This window comes from Oncorhynchus mykiss, chromosome 27 (genome assembly GCF_057628025.1).
Source record: "Oncorhynchus mykiss isolate SJ-2025 chromosome 27, ASM5762802v1, whole genome shotgun sequence".
In the NCBI taxonomy this organism is placed as follows: Eukaryota; Metazoa; Chordata; class Actinopteri; order Salmoniformes; family Salmonidae; genus Oncorhynchus; species Oncorhynchus mykiss.
Window position 1 is genome coordinate 22,401,592 of NC_143048.1, and position 16,536 is coordinate 22,418,127.

Genomic DNA, 16,536 nt, shown 5'->3' on the forward strand with positions numbered 1-16,536 from the left:
ACTACTGTAGAAAATAATGTACAAATCATGCAATGTGTAGGTAGGCCTACTCTTTGGTGCAGTTAAAAAATATATATATTTGTGAGTAGGCCTAGTCTTCATGGACAGACTATGGAGCATGAGCATCTGACCAAATTATGGGATATTTTAATTCTGGTTTAACCAAGATTAATTTATGAGAAATAAAACCAGAATTACCAGATTGTTTCAACTCAACACAATTTATTGTTATTACTTTTGCACTACAGTATTTGATAATCAGTTGCATAGAGAACAATACTTAGCTAAGTCACAAAAATAACATTTTTCCAACAACACTATTTACTGTAAGTCCAGCTGTCCATTAGTTCATCCAAAACCACGTCTTTGGAACCTTCTGCCTCTATGCAAGAACACACACACAATTTCTACAAAATAGTAACTTCACACAGCTATTTTGTTTTGACACACATATCCCATCATTAATCCAGAATTTGGAATGGCAATATGGTCTTTTCAAGAAAGCTAGAATTCTCCATTCTCGTCACACACAATAGGCCTACACCACGCCCCCTATCTAATGCTTAGTGCAGCAGTTTGGAAAGTGGCTTTACATGGCAAAAGTTGATTCTGGATCTCATCAAAATAAATAATGAAACAACCAAACATCAGTTAGGTTTCATTTTGCTACTACCACAAGAATATGTTGTCATCTCAAAGGTTACAATAATATTGTTGAAAGTGTCTAATCAAAGGACATCCGTTAATGACTAATTTCATTAGACCCTTACATCTAGTGGGTCCACCAATGTGCAACATTTTTTAATAACAAGTGTGTACACTCAAGTAACTATATTATAACTCCTAGAATACAGATTGTAGACAGCACATGCCTGTGATTGGCCACTGGTATAGCAGTGACAGTGGACGATGCTATTGGTTAGCCAAAGCTGTAATGTGAGGCATCACTGGCTCTTCAGTATGCATGATTGGCCACATAGATCTGGTCAGATTCACTGTCCCCGCCACCAGTGTACTTCCCCTGACAGGCCAAGCCATTCACCTGATAGTGAGAGAAAGGGGATGGGGGTATGAGGGGCAAACACACAAACACTGTTAGGGGTGAAACTCACTTCATGTCAGCTGAATACATAGATCACTTCCTCAGATGACCGTTCCACACGGAAAATGGTGAAATGCAAAAATATATATATGTTCCTCTACAACACTAAGTGCTAAAAGATTGATCATGAGGCTGAAAACATAGTGATGTACATGCCTCTGCTCTCTTGATAAACTGCTCAGTGGCAGCACTCTCATTCTCTTTATGTCCACGCCAGGTTTTGAGTGCGGAGACCTGAAGGGCTCGGCCGTACGAGAAGGTGAGGGCCCAGGGCTTCACCAGGGAGCAGTTGTTGATGGCATTCAGGTGGACAGAGGCCTCCTCTTCACTCTGACCCCCAGAAAGGAACGTTACTCCTGCACACACAGAAAATAAATAGAAATCGCTGTGAGTGAACAGTTAATGGATTTCTATCAGCACCATAAGTGCTTTACAAACTGCCAATAAATTAATATATGTTCATAATGCCAAATCACTGGTATAGTGACTGAATCTGACACAGGTGTTACATGTACTCTCTTTCTGAGCTTCATTGAGAGTGAGAGGCAATATAACTGGTCAATGGCCTATGACCTTACCCGTGACAGCAGGAGGGACGGTGCGGCGCAAGGCTGTAACCGTTGCCATGGCAACCTCCTCTGCGCTGTATTTGGTGGGGCAGCTGTGGCCAGGAGTGGCCATATTGGGCTTGAGCAGAGTGCCCTCCAGGTACACATGATGGTCAGACATGGCCTTGTACAATGCAGCTAGCACCTGCACAACACAGGGGAACACATGGAACATAATAAACTGGCAATGTTAGAAATACATTTACATACTAACAGGTTAAGAGTTGGGGTACGGTCCCACCTTCTCTGTGACATACTGACAACGCCTCAGATCATGATCTCCATCAGACAAAATCTCTGGCTCCACAATAGGCACAATCCCATGCTGGGTGAAAGAAAAATGACATAATCCGCATGATTAGAAGGCGTTGCTGATGTTACCTCCTGCAATTATGATATTTCATCATACCTGATATTGTGCCTTTCATCTGCATTTGTGGAGTCCTTACCTGCTGGCAAATGCTTGAATATCGAGCCAGGACATTTGCATTCTCTTCAATGGACAGTTTAGAGGGGGTGGTCTCACTGATCTTGAACACACAGCGCCACTTAGCAAAGTTTGCTCCATCCTTCTTATACTGAACACAGCGTTCTGAGAGCCCATCCAGTCCTATAGGATGAAAAATAAATTAAGAAGGCTGGTAAGGATTGGGATTCACCAATGAGTGGCAGACTACATTTTGTAACTGTCAAATTCAGATAGTTATGATGATCAGATTGACTAGAACCCAAGGGGTCTTAGCCCTACCCTGAGTGGTAGATTCTCCATTGGTTCCTGCCAAGGGGACAACACCCTTGTCAACCTGAAGAAAAAGATAAAGCAGATCAAAAATAAGAATCCCTCCCCTTCACACTGATCTTCTCCATGTCTTAAAACCAGCTTATTTTCCTCCAGATGGTGTTGATATTAATAGCAGCCATTCAACCCATAGCACTGCACCATCTACCCCATCAGGGGTAGAACTCCTGATCCGAGTGTATCTGTGCTACCTTTTGGCCTCTAATGTTGAAACCTGTTCCCTTCTTGGAACTGTCTATTGGAGCATATCAAGTAGCCTTATGTTCTACATTCTCATTCCTTCCCTCGATAATGTTATATACAGTAGAAGTAGGGTCGAGAGGTATTCTTGCCCAAGCTAAAGACCAGAGACATAAAACATACTTCAGATATCACCATTGGCCCCTATGACCGCTTTGCTCGTACAGTACCTTGATTCCCACAGTGATGCCCCTGTCCTTGATCATCTTGACAAAGGGTGTGCCATCATCAGCGTGCTGGTACAGCGTCTCATGGAAGAAGATGACTCCTCCGATGCAGCTGTTGATGCGGTCGTCAGCCCTGAAGAGGATCTGGCGGTACTGCCGGCGGTTCTCCTCAGTGTTCTCAACCCCTATCTGGTTAAGGCGCTTTGCCATGCTGCCTGTTTCCAGGAACATTAGAAACAAACATGTTCACACTCTGGTAAACCTACATTTATAAAAACTGAATAATCTATTGGATACCATCCTGTACCACTGCTTTGTAGAGGGTTTTGGCAAGCACTACTGGAAATTAACATTTGTCTGATTTCTTGAAAGTAGGTCCCACTGTTATTGTTAATACCATACATACAGTGCCTTGCGAAAGTATTCGGCCCCCTTGAACTTTGCGACCTTTTGCCACATTTCAGGCTTCAAACATAAAGATATAAAACTGTATTTTTTTGTGAAGAATCAACAACAAGTGGGACACAATCATGAAGTGGAACGACATTTATTGGATATTTCAAACCTTTTTAACAAATCAAAAATGGAAAAATTGGGCGTGCAAAATTATTCAGCCCCTTTACTTTCAGTGCAGCAAACTCTCTCCAGAAGTTCAGTGAGGATCTCTGAATTATCCAATGTTGACCTAAATGACTAATGATGATAAATACAATCCACCTGTGTGTAATCAAGTCTCCGTATAAATGCACCTGCACTGTGATAGTCTCAGAGGTCCGTTAAAAGCGCAGAGAGCATCATGAAGAACAAGGAACACACCAGGCAGGTCCGAGATACTGTTGTGAAGAAGTTTAAAGCCGGATTTGGATACAAAAATATTTCCCAAGCTTTAAACATCCCAAGGAGCACTGTGCAAGCGATATCAGACCACTGCAAATCTACCAAGACCTGGCTGTCCCTCTAAACTTTCAGCTCATACAAGGAGAAGACTGATCAGAGATGCAGCCAAGAGGCCCATGATCACTCTGGATGAACTGCAGAGATCTACAGCTGAGGTGGGAGACTCTGTCCATAGGACAACAATCAGTCAGTCGTATATTGCACAAATCTGGCCTTTATGGAAGAGTAGCAAGAAGAAAGCCATTTCTTAAAGATATCCATAAAAAGTGTCGTTTAAAGTTTGCCACAAGCCACCTGGGAGACACACCAAACATGTGGAAGAAGGTGCTCTGGTCAGATGAAACCAAAATTGAACTTTTTGGCAACAATGCAAAACGTTATGTTTGGCGTAAAAGCAACACAGCTGAACACACCATCCCCACCGTCAAACATGGTGGTGGCAGCATCATGGTTTGTGCCTGCTTTTCTTCAGCAGGGACAGGGAAGATGGTTAAAATTGATGGGAAGATGGATGGAGCCAAATACAGGACCATTCTGGAAGAAAACCTGATGGAGTCTGCAAAAGACCTGAGACTGGGACGGAGATTTGTCTTCCAACAAGACAATGATCCAAAACATAAAGCAAAATCTACAATGGAATGGTTCAAAAATAAACATATCCAGGTGTTAGAATGGCCAAGTCAAAGTCCAGACCTGAATCCAATCGAGAATCTGTGGAAAGAACTGAAAACTGCTGTTCACAAATGCTCTCCATTCAACCTCACTGAGCTCGAGCTGTTTTGCAAGGAGGAATGGGAAAAAATGTCAGTCTCTCGATGTGCAAAACTGATAGAGACATACCCCAAGCGACTTAAAGCTGTAATCGCAGCAAAAGGTGGCGCTACAAAGTATTAACTTAATTTTGCACGCCCAATTTTTCAGTTTTTGATTTGTTAAAAAAGTTTGAAATATCCAATAAATGTCGTTCCACTTCATGATTGTGTCCCACTTGTTGTTGATTCTTCACAAAAAAATACAGTTTTATATCTTTATGTTTGAAGCCTGAAATGTGGCAAAAGGTCGCAAAGTTCAAGGGGGCCGAATACTTTCGCAAGGCACTGTACATGTAGATTGTTACGTAATCATTTTCATTCCAACTGTTTTCCAGTGCAGAGAGAACATACAGAGCTCCCTACTAACCAACAGACTCATCAGCAGCCAGGATGCCCTTCCCTGGAGTGACGATACGAAGGGCAATCTCCTGGAGCTCCTGCTTCTGACCACTGGAGAGGGCTGGGAATTGGTGCGTCATCCTGAGAGATGGTCGATCACACAACCTGCATAGGGATATCAGATTGTGCACATATTTTCTGGTCTATATTGATCAATATTCACTCAGGGAAATATTTAGCTAGAGAAATACATCAACAGTAAGGTTATATCTCTCCCGTCCTTCCAAATCCCAGGGATTTTGGCAAAGTGGCTGTCCTTGTTGGCATATTGTCAACTGGGATTAGGAATGTGTGGACCTCTGTGCTGACTATGCAGACCACCAAACAAGGGGCCATGCAAGTCTTTATGTCCGGAAGGATTTACATTTTCTCTGTTGGGGTCTCATAAACAATCAAAAATAACTATTTAATAAGAAAAAGTCAAGGACTACACAGGCTGTATCACAACCGACCGTGATTAGGAGTCCCATAGGGCGGTGCACAATTGGCCCAGCATCATCCGGGTTTGGCCGATATTGTAAATAAGAATTTGTTTTTTAACTGACTTGCCTAGTTAAATAACATTTTTAAAATATAAGAATGACTGGATGCCAATGATGACAACCAATGGAGAAATCTGTCCAGCTTCTTTGTCCGAAATAGATACACCAACACATTTCCCTCATCGATTGTTGCTTGCTTGTTTTCAATCTCTTCAAGCATTTTCATTCCCCCAAAATGTATTCCTCTCAACTCCCTCTCTCTTTCCCACACTCTAAAGTACAGCTAAGAGACACAGTCAGAGCTGAAATATACAACTTTCTCAGCCAACAACTCAGTAATCCAGACAACCTTCGGCATGTGGTCACTGTTGAGGTGGGCGCTACTGACAAATATCCCAGGAGGTACAAGAAAGGTGAGGGAAATTTGTCAGTCTAAACCAGAGCTTTTTCAGATATATTACCCTGGTTCTGTGTAGCTGTAATAGCAATATCAAATAGGCAAGTGAAATAAAAAATGATGATGTAGTAATACATACAGTTGAAGTTGGAAGTTTACATACACTTGGAGTCAAGTGAAACTCATCTTTCAACCAATCCACAAGTTTCTTGTTAACAAACTGTAGTTTTGGCAAGTCAGTTAGGACATCTACTTTGTGCATGACACAAGTCATTTTTCCAACAATTGTTTACAGACAGAGTATTTCACTTATAATTCACTGTATCACAATTCCAGTGGGTCAGAAGTTTACATACACAAAGTTGACTGTGCCTTTAAACAGCTTGGAAAATTCCAGAAAATGATGTCATGGCTTTAGAAGCATCTGATAGGCTAATTGACATAATTTGAGTCAATTGTAGGTGTACCTGTGGATGTATTTCAAGGCCTACCTTCAAACTCAGTGCCTCCTTGCTTGACATTATGGGAAAATCCAAAGAAATCAGCCAAGAGTTCAGAAAAAAAATTGTAGACCTCCACAAGTCTGGTTCATCCTTGGGAGCAATTTCCAAACACCTGAAGGTACCACGTTCATCTGTACAAACAATAGTACGCAAGTATAAACACCATGGGACCACACAGCCGTCATACCACTCAGGAAGGAGACGCGTTTTGTGTCCTAGAGATTAGCGTACTTTGGTGCAAAAAGTGCAAATCAACCAGAACAACAGCAAAGGACCTTGTGAAGATGCTGGAGGAAACGGGTACAAAAGTATCTATATCCACAGTAAAACGAGTCCTATATCGACATAACCTGAGAGGCCGTTCAGCAAGGAAGAAACCAATTTTCCAACACTTTTTGTAGCAATGTCCTCTGGTCTGATGAAACAAAAATATAACTGCTTGGCCATAATGACCATTGTTATGTTTGGAGGAAAAAGCCAAAGAACACCATCCCAACTGTGAAGCATGGGGTGGCAGCATCATGTTGTGGGGGTGCTTTGCTGCAGGAGGGACTGGTGCACTTCACAAAATAGATGGCATTATGAGGTAGGAAACATCTCAAGACATCAGTCAGGAAGTTAAAGCTTGGTTGCAAATGGGTCTTCCAAATGGACAATGGCCAATAGCATACTTCCAAAGTTGTGGAAAAATGGCTTAAGGACAATAAAGTCAAGGTATTGGAGTGGCCATCACAAAGCCCTGACCTCAATCCTATAGAAAATGTGTGTGCAGAACTGAAAAAGCTCTTGTGAGCAAGGATGCCTACAAACCTGACTCAGTTACACCAGATTTGTCAGGAGGAATGGGCCAAAATTCACCCAACTTATTGTGGAAGGCTACACGAAATGTTTGATCCAAGTAAAACAATTTAAAGGCAATGCTACCAAAAACTAATTGAGTGTATGTAAACTTCTGACCCACTGGGAATGTGAAATAAATAAAAGCTGAAATAAATAATTCTCTCTACTATTATTCTGACATTTCACATTCTTAAAATTAAGTGGTGATCCTAACTGACCTAAGACAGGACATTTTTACTCTGATTAAATGTCAGGAATTGTGAAAAACTGAGTTTAAATGTATTTGGATAAGGTGTATGTAAACTTCCAACTTCAACTGTATCATTCACATAGAGGCTATATATTTATACTGTATGAGTACTGTTTATTGAAAGCAGGAGGCCACTAATCACACTTCCCACTTGCTGATGCAGCAGTGCTGACTACAGGGATCTGTGGGGGTAGTACAATGCACTTGTTGATTTGTGCATTCATATCACACCCCTTGATATTGGGTATGGCAAATCACCATGTAAACACAGACCACTCCACTGTCTGCAATAACCGAGGAAAAATACGACAATAGCCAGTAAAAATGTTTACCTTTCATGCATTGACCTATCATGTAACTCCAATCCACTCCTTTATATTGGTTTAGTGAATTAAAAACATCTTTAGTTTTCCAAGTAAAACATCAAAATCATTAACTTAATAGCATATCTGGGTCCCACTCATTACATATAGTTGAACATTTCTAAATATCATATTATCTATCATGTTTACTAAAGCTTGCTGAAATGAAAAGTGAATGTCAAGAAAACTTGAGAACCTTACCTGATAGGATGCAAATTCAGAATTCACTTGTTCACTGGAGAAGTGATGGCCACTGCAATGTCTGACAGACTGCTGCTCCCTTGTATCCCACTCAATACCTCTAGGGCGGGGCTTAACGATGGGGTGGGGCTTATTGATGGATAATAAATAAATATGGACGAATGCATTCAACCAGAGGAGGCTGGTGGGAGGAGCTATAGGAGAACAGGCTCATTGTAATGGCTGGAATGGTATCAATGGAATGGACTCAAACATGTTATTTCCATATGTTTGATGTGTTTGGTACCATTCCATTGATTCCATTACAGCCATTACAATGAGCTTGTCCTCCTACAGTTTCCTCCACCAGCCTCTGTATTCAACTAAAACTAATCCATCATTCCAAGTCATTACAATAATAACGATACACTTGTCTTGCAAGTTCAATCAATAATTAAGTGGATGAAATATTAAGCTAATTAATCATTCCAAACAACAGTTTTGTTTTTCTCTTAATTTTATATACATAGATGTTATATTTCATGAAGTCTGGCTACTTAAAACAGCACTATTGTGTACACCCAGGTTTATTACAGTATGTTGGCCCAATAACTTCTTCTGAAGCTATAATAACCCTTCAGCGCAACCTCATTTAAGGGTTAAACCACAACCCCGTTGCTCACTAATTTCTGCTAATTAGTTGGAATCATAGACTTATGTAATTGGGTTGAACTATGCCTAGGGCACATTTCTGAATCTCTTGGCAATTCGGACATCCCCTAAGACCCAGAGGAAAAGCTCAGTCTCAGAGCAATTCAAACACCCCTATGCATATCTGCATTATGCATTAGTAGGAACTCATGGGTATTAATAGGTTCAGAAATTGTGTTTCCAGTGTATATACAGTACATTACCAAATATAGAACTGGGACATAGATTAGAGAGAAATGGGGTCAGAATGTATTTTCTTTCTGTGAACAAGATATAACAATCAATGTTTGAGTACTTTACATAGGTTGATACTCGAGATCAGGTTCATCACATGAAGATCAACAGTGATATGCTACATTGGCTTTATGGTGGCATATTCAGTTGTTACATTTTCACTCAAAGTTGTTGGATAAAATGTGTAGATAATTCTACCAAGAATGACTTGTATTTGACAGTAAATACTTAATTCTCATCAAGTATTTGATCCTTTATTTGGGACGTTTATCTCCCTCTGCCCCTTTTCTGTATAGAAGTGAGAAAATATGTTTTCCACTTTTCTAAGACATCTCACTTGTTCTAGTTATTTTATGGGACTTCTCCATCCCTCTCTCTATAATTGAGTCAGTGTGCTAGAGGTGTCCACCAATGTAAAGATGTGGGTCACTGGACTAACGCCACAGACATACTATACCAGACCTGTTTAAGACAAGGGCCTAAAGGGGAATTCAGTGTCAGACCGCAGAGAGAGAGAAGCCCACTAGACCTTCCTATTCAGGAGACATTTTAGCAAGATGACTGGGACTTGTGCTTAGATTATATTTAGCCATCTCCATTGGGGCAGTAGCTATTTTTTTCTGTTTGAACCTAATTAAAACATTTAATGATTATGCTTTATCTGTTCTTTAATTTTCTGTCCTATTAAGGTTGCTCCCTTAAGGGTTTCTTGGTGTTTTACCAAATAGGTCACCATCACACTAAAGTCTGAGGAAAAAGTTGTCTTTATGTATCCAGTTGTAGTGCAATACATATAATGTACAGTATGTGTTATTAACATAATATATGATATATGCCATTTAGCAGACGCGTTTATCCAAAAGGACTTGCAGTAGTGCATCATCCATACATTTTCATATGGGTGTCCAGGATCCCACGGGATTCGAACCCATGACCAGGACGTTGCAACCTCCATGCTCTACCAACTGAACCGCACAGATTTCAGGTGAAAAAACATTTGAGATTCCAAATGAAAGATTTGATATATCCTTTGATATTTCTCCTAGTATATCATGACAGGAGACAACCCCACCATGAGTTCATAGGGGCTTTCATTTTTCAGATGTCACTGTGGTTGGGTAAAACACAACAACAGTTAGTGAAATCTAATGAGAGATGGGTATAGAGCAGGACTTTGTGAACAGTCAAAGACATTGTGATCACACACACAATAATCAATCAAATAATCAGATGGCCTAAGCAATCAAACCTACAGAATTAAATAAATACTTTGTTAAAAATATATGTGAAAGGATTTTCAGGAAAATAGATACAAATGTAATAACAAAGGTAAAAGGTTAAACATGCAGGTGGTTGATCCACATGTGGAAAGTGCCATTTGGCAGAGCTTTGAGAGGCTTTGAGTTGCGGTACTCAATGGGAAATAGAAATGTTCTAAACCTTTTTTGGTAAGTGGTGGTTTTCAATGCATTTAAGCTCATCTATAATTATCACCACCTTAAATGGGTATGCAAAGAGGTATACAGAGGAAGAGAGGGAGCCAAATAGGCCATGTAAATAAAGAAAACATACAGGAGCTTTTTCACAACCATGTATCCATGTGGTACAAAATGTATATATCAAATACATGTCCATACTTGTTTCCACTACAGTCAGTATTGAGTCATAGTAGCACAGGCACATCTCATGCACTAAAACCCTGAGCTGTAGCCAGAGTCTAGCTCAGGTCAATGTTGGCCAAAGTAGGTGACATGTCAGTTGAGCTGGTAGGGGAGTGGAGTATGTCACAGTCAAAGTTCTGGAAGCAGTCCGTAGACAGGCCTCACATGGCTATGGCTGGACGATTAGGATGGTTCTTCAGTTCTAGAATTAGTTCAACGGGTCTCTTCTGTAGCAGTTGAGAGTCAAAGGAAATGCCACGGAAAAATGTCTGCCTTTGGAAGAGCTCCAGGCTACGCAGGCGATGAGCTGGGTTCTTGCATAGATAGGAGCTAGAGTCACAAATAGGATAGAGAAATAAATAAGAGCATTGAGAATTTGTTGATATTCTGTTTAAAAGGTAAATGTGTTTCCTAATCTGAGACAATCCAACTACACATGACCTCTGTGAGCAGAAGGGTCAGTGCAGGGTAGAAGGTCTTGGGCATGGAGTATGGGCAATCTCTGACCTTTCTCAGCATGTTGGAGTGGTCTGGTTCTGGAGGCACAGGGAAATATGTAGGTGACAAGGACAGAATTAGCAACATCTTTAGATTTAGATTTGCAACAGGACTGAGCTAAAAAAAAATAAGAAAAACCACCTTTCTAACAACTATTAAATCATTACATATTCAGTTAACATGATGAACTGTGGTGGTTACTGCACCTTTCCAGTCACCAATGAGAACAGAACCCCGAGAGACCACCAATCAGCATGTCTGTAGGGACCCCCACTCAGGACTTCAGGAGCTGTTCAGACAGAGGACCATCACAGTGAGATTATAATATGTGCTTAATGTGTAGTAATCATTAACTTTGCCTGATCCCATGCATCTCACCCATGTATTGGATTGTCCCACAAATTGTAAATGCTCTTGCAAAGTCAGTTAAAAGTCAGTTAAACGCAGATGACCTGCATCAAATAGATACAGTAGTATTTTATGTACAGTACTTCACAAATCCGATTCTGGTTGTTCTACCTGTCTAATATGAAGTTTAAATTAGTTTCACTATAGAACTATATCTTCCATACAACAACAATCCTGAAGTGTCCACTTTATTATAAGGCCCTCTAGTGTTCTCTTATATTTTATTGTAGTAGAAAGTAAACTAAACCCTAAGTAAAATGCATGCATGTGTAAAAGACATCACACTGCTTGCTTAGCAGGGACCACTTGCCCCCGATTTGGCCCATACCTGGCGCCAACTCAGGATCTCTGCCTCACAAACACATATGACAGTCCTCCCTCAAGCGTCTCAGCCAACCCACCTCAAATGATAGCTAATGAGGTGGTGCAAGCGGGACACTTAAGGCTGAGGAGTACGTTTCACACATCCCCATGTGCTACACATGCATGACTAAGTCGCTTTGGATAAAAGTGTCTGCTAAATGGCATATATTATATATATATATATAAATATATTATTTTATTTTAGCCAGCATTACCTTGGTCAGACAGAAGGACATTCTCCATCTAAAAAATCCAGAATAATCAGATGATTATAATATTCTCTGTGAAGTTATAAATATATGTTATTTAGATTAAAGAATGCATAAATTATGTATAAAGTATAATGTTCATTATCAAAACAAATGTTCATACTTTCCCATCCCTATGCATGATCCCAAAGTTGTGAAGGAAACCTACCGATCGGGGACACACATTATAATTCAAGTAAAGGTGAAACTTAAACAATGATTTTGTCAGGATTTGGCCAGGATTGTTCAGGTTTTGGTCACTAGATGCCCCCATTGTGCTTTTTGACCCTTTTGTTTTGCCCTTGTTCTAGTTATTAGTTGCACCTGTGCCTCATTTCCCTTGAATGTATTTAAACCCTTAGTGTTACTCAGTTCTTTGCTCTGTGTTTGTATGTTAGCACCCAGCCCCAGCCATGCTGTGAACTTTAGTTTCTCTAGTTGGATTTTCTTGCGGTACTCTGGTTTTGTTCTTGTTTATTTTTTATTATTATTTTGAGGTTTGTTTTTTCCCTGCTGTTCTTACCACTTTGTGGATTTTCCTTGTGTCTTGGAGGAGATACATTTTTTCTCTTGGAAATACTTTTGACGTTGTGGATTTATATTTTTGCCTTGAAGATTTGTTTCCTTTTTCTTTATTAAATCACCGTCTCTAGTACTGCTGTGTCTGCCTCATCTTCTGGGTTCTACCGACTATTAGTGGCTCAGTTTACTAAGTGACTGTTTCTCACATCGGAGACCCGAGTTCGTAACCGGGTCCTGACAGATTTCATACACATTTTGCAGAACTATATTGTGCATATACACTTGAGGTACACTCACCCCAAGCACAGCCTAGCTCTGCAGCAAACACCCGAGCCTCATCCTCCCCAAACTAGCCCTTCAGTAACCAGTAGGTATACAGGTCTCCAGTACTGCAGTATTCACACTGTGGGAAGACAGACACAGTCACACACAATTAACTATCTTAGTAACAAGGATATGTACAGTACACTGATCCAGGGCTGGGACTAGATGACCCCTCCTAAAACACAATCACTTGAAAAGGAAGGAGCAATGGAGGAGAGAAGCAACAGGAAAAAATGTAATTGTCGGAAGTCACACAGTGGCAAGTTTTTTAAGGCTGGGGGAAGCGTGGGAGGGGAAAGGGGTTATGTTGGGTAAGGAGATGTGTGTCAGTCAGAGACAATTAACTCAAATATGCCTTTATCCACTAATAAGGGTGTTATTAATAAATCAAAGGAAGGGGATACCAGTTCAGAGGCCACATGATTGTATGCTACACCCTGAGATCTCAGCAGATGGCAGTATAATTATTCAGATGAGTCATGAGGCTCAAACTGAGGGAGACAACACTAAATAGCAGCAAGGCCAGTCAATGCCATAGTAGACGCTCCTGCTAGGGAGAGTGAGACAACACACTGGTTGAATTAATGTTGTTTCCACGACATTTCAATGAAACTACGTTGAACCAATGCTTCCCAGTGGGAAGCTCCTATGTAAGACACAGGGAGGGTAAAGAGAGGAGAGGATAAAACAAAGGGGAAGGAGGGATCTAGTTAGATCACATTAGTCACTCACTAATGAAGAGGTGACGCTGGTTCTGCCAGCAATCCTGCAGATTGTGGAGGAATGGGTGGCTGACATGCCGCTGCAACACAACAGGCAACACACAACAGCAGCAACAAGTGTGGATGTCAGCAAAGACACTCAGTAGAACAATGTGATTTAGGAGGGAATGATGGTAAAGGTTGTTTTTCTTACAGCAAAAGCTCCATGGGACCATGCTTCTTGTTGCACAGAAGTTCTTAGGGATAATTGGCATAGTCATTATTAGAGCTCGGTGAGTCATAGTTTAGGGGATAACATGCTGTAAACAAAGTCAGGCCCTAAGCTAAAGCCTGCTCAGGATAGCAGCTTCACAGGTCATCCTGCAGTGTGACCTACCTGAATGATGACCTCCTCCTTTGACTGTTCCAGGACGCCATGCTTCAGTATCTCAGACTTGGATAAAACCTGTAGAGCAACACAATATAAGAACATTAAATACAGTGGAAATAGAATAAACTAGATGTGTGTAGATGTCACATGAAATATAGTGCTGGTTAAATGTGATGAGGCAGGAGGCTGAGGAGAGATTCACCTTAACGGCATACGTCTACTCCTTCGACCTGTCCTTTACTTTCAAGATAGGACCAAAGGAGCCTTTAGCTATGAAGCCCAGGATCTGAATGTCATGGAGAGAAAGAGAGATTCAAATGTTGCAATATTATTAAATGTTAGTATCATCACAGGTAGGTTACACATCTTTTTTTCTATTTTTTTTTACATCAGACAGACCATCACATCATATATTCCCCCCATATAGAAGTAATACATGTGATTTATCTGTTGTTTCCCCATCAATTGATGAGTTCATTAGATCTGCTGAAAACATTGATAACATCTGTGGTCCAAGTGCTCAATGCAAATTAAGGAGGACTACCTGGAAATTGTCTTGCCCAGGGAATTTAGGGTGTGGGAACTCAGGCAGAAAGATAGAGATTAAGCCAGGGAGAGTCCACTCCATGACAGGCTTCTGAGGACTGTCTCCTGGGAGGAGGGCCTCAGGGATTGGGGCTCCACTGCCGGGCACCATGCACTGTGTTGCCAGACCAGGTGGGCCAAGGTGGCGAATTCCGTCAGCAAAGGATATTCCCATATTGGAGACCATGCCAGGCTTGATAGTGTCGTCTCTCTTGGCTTGGTGCCTGTCTCTCCATTGAGGACAGTGGCTTTCTAATTAGTGATGGCTCTAATTATACATTTTGCTGTGTGCAGGAAGTAACTACAATTAAATGTCAAACATCTCGAGGTTACTTACTGGCATATGCCACACTAGAATCATGCAGGTGTAAATCAGCATTGGATAGAGGAGATACTGTATTATATGAAACCGAAATAAATAAATAAACGACTATTGAAGACAGTCATTAATGGTATTTTCATGTAGATGATCTGAGTCCAGTTTGTTTGAATTGCTTTTAGTACATTCTACTCCAGGCACAACAACAAGAGAAGTTCACAGCAGCCACAGTGAGCCACCCCCCCCCCCCTCACTGGTAAGCCTCGATCAACCCCACATGACTATTTTCTATTATCTTTTACACTGCGGTGTAAAACATCGAGTGCACGTTGCTGACTCGCCATGACCGAGCGGCGCGCGGGGTTTGATTGTCATTAATAGCAACGAATGATAACCTCCCATTCGATGTTATTCTGCAGAAGGCGAAGTTCCGCTCCAGTTGAGCCTGTCATATGATCACTGGAAATAACAGCTAAAACCAAAACTCCACATTTCTATTACACATCTATTAATAATTACGAAATCAATTATAAGTTGACGGTGTAGTGAACTTGAGAACATACATGACACATTCAGCTTTAAGAGACATTAGAACATTTTATTGACAAACAGTTACATGCATGGTGATAAGAAAAAGCGTTAAAGAAACAACTCACTTCATTGAGCTATAATAAATGTTTCTTGAAATATTTAGACAGAAATAATTAACATCTTGCACTTCAAGGAAGATGTAATTGAATAACAAACTAAGGTGTTGGTATAGCTGTAATTTAAAATAATTAACATGGTAATAAAAATATTGGAAATACTTTGCTTAATTAAAAAGAGCTGTAGTGTTAAGATTACAAAACATTATGGAGACAAGCTGCAACAACATTACTTCCGCAGAGCCTATCAAAGCTGTAAGTGCCATCAAATATAAAACAAGGACATATTTTTTGCTGCTTGGTTGTGATATATTGCACAGATATGCTGAGGAACTACAGTGTAAAACAGAAGTCTGCTGTGGCATACAGTGGGGCAAAAAAGTATTTAGTCAGCCACCAATTGTGCAAGTTCTCTCACTTAAAAAGATGAGAGGCCTGTCATTTTCATCATAGGTACACTTCAACTATGACAGGCAAAAGGAGAAAACAAATCCAGAAAATCACATTGTATGATTTTTAATGAATTTATTTGAAAATTATGGTGGAAAATAAGTATTTGGTCAATAACAAAAGTTTCTCAATACTTTGTTATATACCCTTTGTTGGCAATGACAGAGGTCAAACTTTTCTGTAAGTCTTCACAAGGTTTTCACACACTGTTGCTGGTATTTTGGCCCATTCCTTCCATGCAGATCTCCTCTAGAGCAGTGATGTTTTGGGGCTGTTGCTGGGCAACACAGACTTTCAACTCCCTCCAAAGATTTTCTATGGGGTTGAGATCTGGAGACTGGCTAAGCCACTCCAGGACCTTGAAATGCTTCTTACGAAGCCACTCCTTCGTTGCACGGGCGGTGTGTTTGGGATCATTGTCACGCTGAAAGACCCA

General features: G+C 40.7%; 1 protein-coding gene and 1 pseudogene across 2 annotated transcripts; both read right to left on the minus strand.

Moving 5' to 3' along the window:
• Positions 1 to 205: 205 nt before the first annotated feature.
• LOC110507766 (fructose-bisphosphate aldolase C) lies at positions 206 to 8,184 on the minus strand. Its single transcript, XM_021587993.3, has 9 exons — positions 8,060 to 8,184; positions 4,993 to 5,129; positions 2,920 to 3,131; positions 2,459 to 2,513; positions 2,160 to 2,320; positions 1,952 to 2,035; positions 1,681 to 1,855; positions 1,259 to 1,458; positions 206 to 1,042 (listed from the first exon to the last, which is right to left on the minus strand). The coding sequence occupies exons 2-9, from the start codon at positions 5,102 to 5,104 to the stop codon at positions 956 to 958; spliced, it is 1,086 nt and encodes a 361-aa protein (XP_021443668.1). The 5' UTR covers positions 5,105 to 5,129; positions 8,060 to 8,184; the 3' UTR covers positions 206 to 955.
• Positions 8,185 to 12,977: 4,793 nt separating this feature from the next.
• Positions 12,978 to 14,859, minus strand: LOC118936433 (ribosomal protein S6 kinase-related protein-like; annotated as a pseudogene). The gene is made up of 5 exons (XR_016492427.1): positions 14,644 to 14,859; positions 14,302 to 14,385; positions 14,106 to 14,174; positions 13,740 to 13,809; positions 12,978 to 13,086 (listed from the first exon to the last, which is right to left on the minus strand). The product of XR_016492427.1 is annotated as a ribosomal protein S6 kinase-related protein-like (transcript).
• Between the last annotated feature and the right edge of the window lie 1,677 nt (positions 14,860 to 16,536).

Coding starts and splice junctions, on each gene's coding strand:
- LOC110507766 (XM_021587993.3), bottom strand. CDS start 5,104: ATGACGCACCAATTCCCAGCCCTCTCCAGTGGTCAGAAGCAGGAGCTC. Junction 2,321..2,458: donor TGGAGAATCTACCACTCAGG/GTAGGGCTAAGA, acceptor TTCATCCTATAG/GACTGGATGGGCTCTCAGAA. Junction 1,856..1,951: donor GTCAGTATGTCACAGAGAAG/GTGGGACCGTAC, acceptor TGTGTTGTGCAG/GTGCTAGCTGCATTGTACAA.